Source organism: Hemiscyllium ocellatum, chromosome 9 (assembly GCF_020745735.1).
Source record: "Hemiscyllium ocellatum isolate sHemOce1 chromosome 9, sHemOce1.pat.X.cur, whole genome shotgun sequence".
Classification (NCBI taxonomy): domain Eukaryota; kingdom Metazoa; phylum Chordata; class Chondrichthyes; order Orectolobiformes; family Hemiscylliidae; genus Hemiscyllium; species Hemiscyllium ocellatum.
The window spans coordinates 27,629,946-27,639,337 of record NC_083409.1 but is presented as its reverse complement, the minus strand read 5'-3'; the positions used below and the strand labels follow the sequence as shown (position 1 = coordinate 27,639,337).

The 9,392-nt window shown below is 41.7% G+C and overlaps 1 protein-coding gene across 1 annotated transcript in view; it reads left to right on the top strand.

Moving 5' to 3' along the window:
• The first annotated feature begins 3,439 nt into the window (after nt 1-3,439).
• The window catches only part of imp3 (IMP U3 small nucleolar ribonucleoprotein 3), a 260,300-nt gene continuing 254,347 nt past the window's right edge, over nt 3,440-9,392 (top strand). The window contains exon 1 of the mRNA XM_060829655.1: nt 3,440-3,622. Within this exon, the coding sequence (XP_060685638.1) occupies nt 3,486-3,622 (137 nt within the window). The 5' untranslated portion in view covers nt 3,440-3,485. The remainder of the gene's footprint in view (nt 3,623-9,392) is intronic.

Here is a 9,392-nt window from a genome sequence, read left to right as displayed (position 1 = left end):
TATTAACGTTTTCCGAATCACGCTTAAGTGTAGAGCGGAATCCATAAATTTTTGGGAGATTAGCAGTTTAATGGTTCAATTGCTTCCAATGTGCCAGGATTTCCTTATTCGTTACCCTTGGTGATTTCTTTTTTTGCGTTTATGTTCAAAGAGAGAGTTTTCTCTAAGAAAGTGCACCATTGTTCCTAATTCAACCAGCTCAAAGTAATCTACTTAATAGCATTTTTTTTTTGAGATTTTTGAAACGGTTTAAAAATTGTAACAATGCCCCTTAGCCAAAAAGATCTGCTGTGGAAGCTTGTGCCAGACTTAAAGAAGACAGCTTATTTGTTGATTTAAAATTCATTTCATTTGTTGGTGTTTGTGAGGCACCTGGCTTGAGTGATGAGCAATCCAGGGACTGGAGTGGTTGAAAGACATAGGAATAATATTACAGCTTTCCTTGATTAATTGTCCAATTTTTTAACTAGTTGTGTACCTTTGATTGGAGGCAGCCAAATATTCTGTTCTTGTTCATTCTGTTATAAAGGAGGAGAAAGTGAGGTCTGCAGATGCTGGAGATCAGAGCTGAAAATGTGTTGCTGAAAAAGTGCAGCAGGTCAGGCAGCATCCAAGGAGCAGGAGATTCGACATTTCGGGCATAAGCCCTTCTTCAGGAATAGTTATAAAGGTAATACCAGCCATAACTCAGTTAGATTGTTGGTCCCATTTTCACTGTAGGATTATAGCATACAAATCAAGTGCATAAGTGAGGGAGTGCTGCACTTTTCAGAGGAGGTGTAATTTAGGTAAGATGTTAAACTGAGGGTCTGAATTTCCTCCATGGAGAATGTAAAAAAAATTGCAGTTGGAACTTTTAAAGAAACTTGCATACATGTAGCATTTTATGTCCACTAGATGTTCCAAAGCATTTCATATTGAATGGAACACTTCTGAAGTGTTGGTATTTAGCAAATGTAGAAGTAAATTGTGAACATCAAATTGGTAATGATAAGCAAGTCTTTTTTATAATGTTTGATTGAAGGACAAAAATCAACAATTCCCCTCAGTGTCTTCAAAGTAGTGCTATATCATCTGAGAGAGCAGATGGGCCTTCAGCTTTTAATACCTTTGACAGTGCTGCACTGAAGTATCAGACATGAATCTACTTTGAAATTTGGAGTAGGAACTGAGCCCAGAATCTTCTGCTAAGGACTGAATCATGACCAATGTTTTCAAAGAGGCTGTTGAGAGTTATCTCCAGTGTCCTGGCTAAGAATCATCACAAGAACAGTTTGTATTGACATGACCACGTTGATTTCTGTGGGATCTAGCATTGCACAAATGAGTTTCCCATATTAAAACAGTGATTGTGCTTCAAAAAGTACTTAATTGGCTGGAAGGTAGCCCAAAGAGGTGGGATTGGGGTGAAAGTTAAATGAATGCATTTGTTTTCTCTCTCTAAAGCACAAAGGCTCCGATGTAAGCCTCACTTCTCACTCATAGATGCTCACATCTCACTCTTCTGTAAATTCTCACCTCACTCTTGTAGATTTGAACTACTCCCTTTGCTGTAGATGAGACAATAAGATGTACCAGCAGGCCATTCAACCCATTAAATTTGCTCTACTATTCAACAAGATCATGTTTGATCTGATAATACTCAACTCCACTTTCTCACCTTTCCCCGAAACCCTCGGTTCCATTACTGACCAGAAATTTGTCTATCTCAGCCTTAAAAGTACTTAATGAATTAGCACTGACAGCCCTCTGTGATAAAGAATTCTACACAAATATTCCTCATCTCTTAAATGGGCTACTCCTTACTCTGAGATTATGGCCTCTACTCCTAGAATGTCCAACAACCTCTTTGCATTATCCTGTCAAGTCCCCTAAGAATCTAATGTTTCAATCAGGTCTCCTCTCACTCTTCTAAACTCCAATGAGAAGAAGCCCTCTCCTCTCCTTGTAAGAGAATTCCTCCATACCGAGATCAGCCGAGTGGATCTCTCTGGACTCCAATGCTAGTACACCTTTCCTTAGATAAGCAAACCAAAACTGTTTATGGTAATCCAGCTGTGATCTGACTAGTACTTTTCATAGTTTTAGCAAGACCCCCTATTTTTATACTCCATTTCTTTTGAAAAAGAAACTAGCAGTCTAATTGGCTAACCCATTACCAGCTGAAGTTAGATGCTAGCTTTTTCTTTGAGTTCACCCCAAAACCCTCTGGGCTGCAGGTCCCTGCAGTGTTTCCCTATTTAAGTAATATTCAGCCTTCATTTCTTCTTCCAAAGTACATGACCCCAGATTTTCCCACAGTATACTCATTCACCTACTTTTGTCACTTATCTCTCTCTCTCTCTGTCTCCTCTGCAGCTTTTATCTTACTCTCCCTCAATGTTCTCTCTGCCCTGTAGAAACAGTCTCTCCCCAGTACAATCACTCCCTTCTGTATATTGTCTTTCCCCCATATGATCTCTCTTCCCTGTAGTTTTCGCCCCCTCCCCTCTCACCCATATAGTATGACTGCCTCCCCCTCTCTCTCTCTCCATGCCTTATGTGGAAAATCCCCCTCACACACTGTCTCTCTGGCAGGGGCTCCCCCACATTCTTTCTCTCCTTCCCTCCTGCAAAGGTTCCTTCACTTTCCCTCCTGTCGAGGTTGTCTCACTCTCTCCTTCTCCATTCTGTATGAGTTCATTCATATTCTCTCTCTCTCCCCCCCCCCCCCCCCTCAATTTCTCTCCTTCCCTCCCGCAGAGGTTCTCTCACTCTCTTCCCTTCCATTCTGTACGAGTTCCTTCATATTCTCTCTCCCTCCCTCCCTCACTTTCTCTCCTTCCCTCCTGCAGAGGTTCCTTCACGTTCCCTCCTGTAGAAGTTCTCTCCCTCTCTCCCCCTCCATTCTGTATGAGTTCCTTCATATTCTCTCTCTCTCCCTCCCTCCTTCACTTTCTCTCCTTCCCTCCTGCAGAGTACCCTTCACTTTACTCATTAGGAATCTCACTCTGTCCCCCTCCCTCTCTCCTTCCCTCCTGCAGAGATTCTTTCACTTTCCCTCCTGTAGAAGTTCTCTCACTCTCTCCCCCTCCATTCTGGATGAGTTCCTTCATATTCTCTCTTTCTCTCCCCCTCACTTTCTCTCCTTTCCTCCTGTAGAAGTTCTTTCACTCTCTCCCCCTCCAATCTGTATGAATTCCTTCATATTTTCTGTTTCTCCCTCCCTTTCTCTCCTTCCCTCCTGCAGAGTACCCTTCACTTTCTCTCCTGTAGAAGTTCTCTCACTCTCACCCCTTCCATTCTGTATGAGTGGCTTCATATTCTCTCTCCTTCCCTCCTGCAGAGGTTCTTTCATTTTACTCTTGTAGAAGTTCTCTCCCCTTACATTCTGTATGAGTTCCTTCATATTCTCTCTCTTCCCCCCCCCCCGATCTCGAGAGTTCTTGCTGTTGAACAGGCAGTGCCGCGGCCAGCCCGACCTCTCACCGAGGACCCCGGTAACCATGGTGCGCAAACTGAAGTACCACGAGCAGAAGCTGCTGAAGAAAGTCGATTTTATCTCCTGGGAGGTGGACAATAACCTGAGCGAGGTGAAGGTGCTACGCCGGTACCGCATCCAGCGCAGAGAGGATTACACCAAGTGAGTACGAGAGCGGCTCAGAGAGCAGGCCGAATGGGTGAGGGTGGTGGTGGTGGAAACACAGGGCGCTGCCATCTTGGCCAGGCCTTAGCAACGGAGTCGTGCTCCCCTGGAGGCACCAGCCCCCCCGACCCCGACCCCGACCCCGACACATTGTCACCCTTCCCTTCAGGTGATTCCAGAAGCAGTCACCTTGACACTAGAATCGAACCTGAATCCCTGGAGTTGTGAGGCAGCAGTGATAACCCTGTGCTGCCTCATTACAATCACTCCCCCCCCAATCATTGTATGGAATGTATTTTTTTCTTCCTTTTGCAGTGTACTCGAGCTCCTTCTGCAGATCCTTTGGCCTTGATGCAGCATGTTGTCAGGTTAGTCATCTGGCCAAAGATCACCTGCGTGTCTTGTCCTCCAGGTCTGGTCTGTACAGCCTTGCAGTGTGCAGTCTAGTATTTCCAGTCCTGCTCCGCATCATCATCACCTGGCATGTGCAGCGAACGAGCATGCTGGACGCACGAGCAAACCGGCAGCTGAAAAGGCACGGTTAGGTTTTCACTGTGTGTCCACTTGAAAGTTTAAGGCAGGAAAAGATGAGATAATAGAATTGGCAGCTCCGGTTTGACACAAACTAGAGCATGTAGGACAGAAGGAAGCTATTGGGTCTATTGTGCCTCTCTCCTATCTTTAAGACAAGTATTCAGTTAGTTTCAGTTTTCTGCTTTATCTCATAACCCTAACGTTTATTTTACCTTTTAAGTGTGTATTCACTGAACTCTTGATTCCCAAAATGAATTAAAAGTTTCCTTAGAGATAGATCCAGACTTCGGAATACATATAACAGGAGTTAGGTATTGGAAAAATGGACAGATAGAAAAGAAATCACAATTAGATACTGCCAAAATGCAAACAATTATTTGGAAAGTTGACTGCTTGTGGTGGTCTACGGCTCCAGCACATACTAACCTGCTCATGAACGTACACCCTTGACTTCTTCTGCCTACCTGTTAAAGTTCCAAATCCAAGTTGGTGTACTAATCAACTCTACTTCCTTGTCTTCTTTTAGTATGCTATGTGCATTGAGTACAATAACATAGTGATTATGTAACTGGGCCAATAAGTCAGATCGCTGGACTAATTGACCCAAATACAGTATCGGAGTTCAGTACTCAGCGTGACAGTTGGGGAAATTTAATTTCAGTTAAATATATTTTGAATTTAAAAAAATCAGTAATAGCTTAATAGTTGATTTAGATAAATGTGAGGTTCTGTATTTTGGAAAAGCAATTCAGAGTTGGACTTATACACTTAATGGTAAGGTCTTGGGGAATGTTGCTGAACAAAGAGACCTTGGAGTGCAGATTCATAGCTCCTTGAAAGTAGAATCGCAGGTAGATAGAGAGTGAAGAAGGTGTTTGGTATGCTTTTCCCTTAATGGTCAGAGTATTATAGGAGTTGGGACGTCATGTTGTGGCTGTAGAGGACATTAGTTCGGTCACTTTTGGAATATTGTATGCAGTTCTGGTTTCCTTCCTATCAGAAGGATTTTGTGAAACTTGAAAGAGTTTAGAAAAGATTTCCAAGGATGTTGCCAGGGTTGGAGGATTTGAGCTATAGGGAATAGACTGGGGCTGTTTTCCCTGGAGTGTCGGAGGGGGAGGAGTGACCTTGTAGAGGTTTGAAAATAGGATAAATAGACAAGGTCTTTTATTGGGATGGGGGAGTCCAGAACAAGAGGGCGTAGGTTTAGAGTGAAAGGGGAAAGATGTGAAAGGGACGTAAGGGACAACATTTTCACGCAGAGGGTGGTGTGTGTGTGGAATGAACTGCCAGAGAAAGTGCTAGAGGCTGGTATAATTACAAAATTTAAAAGGCATCTGGATGGGTATATGAATAGGAAGGGTTTTGAGGTACATGGGCCAAGTGCTGCCAAATGGGACGAGCTTAAGTTACGATATCTTGTTGGCGTGGATGAGTTAGACCAAAGGATTAGCTTCTGTGCTGTACATCTCTATGACTCTGACCAGCGAACATGAATTTACTGTACTGCCATAAAAAAACCACCTGGTTCATAATGTCCTTTCGGGAAGCAAATCTACCATCCTTAGATAATCTGGACTATGTGTGATTCTCAACCAACAAATATATGATTGATTAACTACCTTCTGAGTGGCCTAGCAAGCCACAAAACTGTAGAATAAGAATTGAAGTGTATGAATTGTTTAGTGTCAACTGAGTGACTGCAACAACAAAAGTAAACCCTGTCCATTTGACCCTGCAAAGTTCTTGTGCCAAATTTATGAGATTTGTGTATATATATGTCCTGTTCCAACTGCAGGACAGATTCGCCAAAGGTAGTAGAACTGTGGTACTTGACCAGGACAGAAAGGTCTTCGAAGGCATCAGCAAGTTTAATACTTTTCGGGATCATTTCCATTTTCAATTTATTTTCTAACTCTCTTTCTACTTTGTATAATTTCATATTTTTGAGTTGCGAAATGTGTTCTAAAAGTGATTGACTCTGGACCTCATGAAGTCTCATGGCTTCAAATGAAAGAGAACATGCCTCATTCTCATGGACAAACACTGGTTTAGTGAGGAATACCAGAGACCATGCAAGGAGGAGCAATGGTTTGACGTTATAGATGTGTCAATTTGCTGAAGCTATAGCAGTGAACTATATCTATGCCAAATAGTTGAAATAACATTATCAGATGCTGCTGGAGCAAGTCAGTACATCTGGCAGCATTTATGGAGAGAAAGTAGAGTTTAAATTATACAGTGACCCTTCTTCAGAAAGAACATGCTATGGATAGAGCTAAACTATCCTACAAGCAACAGATCAGTTTAATATTGTGCAGCCCTTCCATGAAAGGTGTGAATAGTCAAATAGCAGATAAGAGGACACTTCATCCTCAATTATCAGGTTCTCTAGCTTATCAGCGCAAAACAACATGTACGAATATGTTCAACCATCTTCAGCAAAAGTGCTGAGTGGGTGATACATCTCGAGGTCCTCTTTACATGGATGACCGTCTTCAACCATTGATTTGCTCGTTGTGATAGCTAGATACAGCAAAGATTATGGCTATCTACAACACCCAGCTGTTTCTGTTGAAGACTTTTCCTTCGGAACTAGCAACATCACTAACAATGCTGTACCATGTAACCCCAATGCTATCAGTATGGAAAATTGCCCAAATATGTCTCATCCATAGAAATCCTATCTGGCAAGTTACCACTAATCATATTTTCCACCACTTTGCTTGAAGATTGCCATTGACACTGCACTCAAGAAACATTTACTCAGTAAAAATCTGCTCACTAACGCTCAGTTTGGGTTACACCAAGACAACTCAGTTCAAAACTTATTCCAGTCTCTTTCCAAGCATACAAAATGTTGAATATCAAAGATGATTGACTGCCATTGACATCAAAGCAACATTACATTGAGAATGACATCAGGACTTCAGTAAAAATTAAGTTTGTGAAAATCTTCAGGAAAGTCTGATTTAGTTCTAACATGAAGGAAGATTTTTATTGTTTATGCACAATAATTCAAACTTCCCTAACATAGCTGCCGAAATTCCTTAGAGTGGTATTGTTAGTACAACCATCTCCAGATGGTACATTAATAACATTCTGTCCAACATGGGTGGTGGAGGCAGGAGCCTTGTAGCATTTAAGAGGGATACTTCAATACCAAGGCTATGTTCCAAGTTCTAAAAAAAAAATTGGATTAGAATAATAGGTGCTTGTTTTTGACCATCGCATATGATATGGCCTTCAGGCCTTTTTCTGTGCTGGAGACCTCTATAACTCCATGAGGTTCAAAGTGTGGATGTTTGCTGATGATTGGATCTGAATATAGTGACATCACAACTCATTGGAATCAATAACAGCCCATGCCTGCCTGCAGCAAGACAGGAAATGTTCAGGCTTCAGCTGATAGGTGTTGAGCAACATTGAACAAAAGAACAAAGAAAATTATAGCACAGGAATAGGCCCATTGGCTCTCCAAGCCTGCACCAATCCAGATCCTCTGTCTAAACTTGTTGCCTATTTTCTTAGGATTGGTATCCCTCTGCTCCCTGTCCAGTCGTGTATCTGCTGAATTGCCTGGATTTGTGTGACACACATGAAAATCTCGATGAGAAAACCTAACCATCATCTCTCCACATTAGCACCATTAACTTCCCCCACCATTAACCTTTCAGTAAGGTTTTCATGGATCAGAAATTTAACTGAAAGAAAAATAGTGTGACTACAAGAAAAGGTCAGAGGGACATAACTCACCTGACTCCTCCAAGCCTGTCCACCATCTACAAAGTACAAGTCGGGAGTGTGACGGAACAGTCGACACATAGCTGCATGAGTGCAACTCCAACAATACTTGAGACACTCAGCACGACTTTTCGGGAAAAAGTAACCTATTAGATCAGCACCACATACACTATTTTACAATATTTGGGTCAACCACTTCATAGTGGCAACAGTGTTAACATCGACAAAATTTGCCAAGCTTCCTTTGGCAGTCGCTTCCAAATCTGTGACCTCTACTACTTGCAAGGTCAGCAAGTGGATGGGTCACCACTCCCTGAAAGTTCTCCTTCAGGTTTTCGATCATCTTCAGTTGGAAATATTTTACCAATCCTTTATTGTTGCTGGGTCAAAATCTGTGAGATTACGTTGTTCTGTGTGATTACTAATACTATATAGATTACAGTGGTTCAAGAATCTTTCACACCAGCACTGCCTCTGTTCGAAATACATAGAACAAGTACACATCAGAGTCTAACTAGAAAATCATCTTCCTTAATGTTTAGAAGCTAGTTGTGTATAAACTGGCTGTTATGTTTGCCTACGTAATGATGTTGAGCCTTCAAAATGATTGTGATTTGGGATGTTCTGAGAATGTCAAAAGTACTGTATAAATTTGAGTTTATTTTTCAAAATGTTGCAGTCATATTGATCATGTCCAAAAATCAATATTATAGGTATAGTTTGATGTAACATGCATTGAGTATAAAACTGTTGTTAATCATTTGGTTAAGTGATTAACTCATTATCTGGATATTCTTATTGAAACATAATGTACTGACAGGTTTGACATGATAGATGTTGAGAAGATGTTTCCACATGGGGAAGTCATGAACTAGGGGCAATAGTTAGAAAATAAGGGGACATGCATTTAAAATTGAAATGCAAAGGAATTTGTTCTCCAAGAGAGCTGTGAATGTCTGCAGTTTTCTGTACCAGAGAGTGTTGGTGGCTAGACTACTGAAAATATTTAAAGAGGGGATAGGTAGATTTTCGAAATACCAGGGAATTGAAGGCTATGACGAGCTGGCATGAGAAAGGAATTGAAGCCTGGGGCAGATAAACTTAGAGATAAACACAGAGTCATAGTAATACAGCCTGGAAACACCTTCCGGCCCAACTCATCCATGCCAGTCAGGTTTCCTAAACTGAACATGTTCCATTCAACCTATATCCCACTAAGCCATTCCTATCTGTGTACCTGTTCAAATGTCTTTTAAATGTTGTAATTGTGCCTGCTTCTACCACTTCCTCTGGCAGCTCATAAAAAATGTCCCTCAGGTCAGTTTTAAATTTCCCTTCTCACCAGAAATCAGTGCCCTCTAATTTTGGACTTTCCTATCCTGGGGAAATATCCTTGGTTATTCACCTTATCTATGCCCCTCGTGATTTTATAAAGCTATATGGGTCACCCCTTGGTCTCCTTTGCTTCACGGATAAAAGTCTCAGTCTG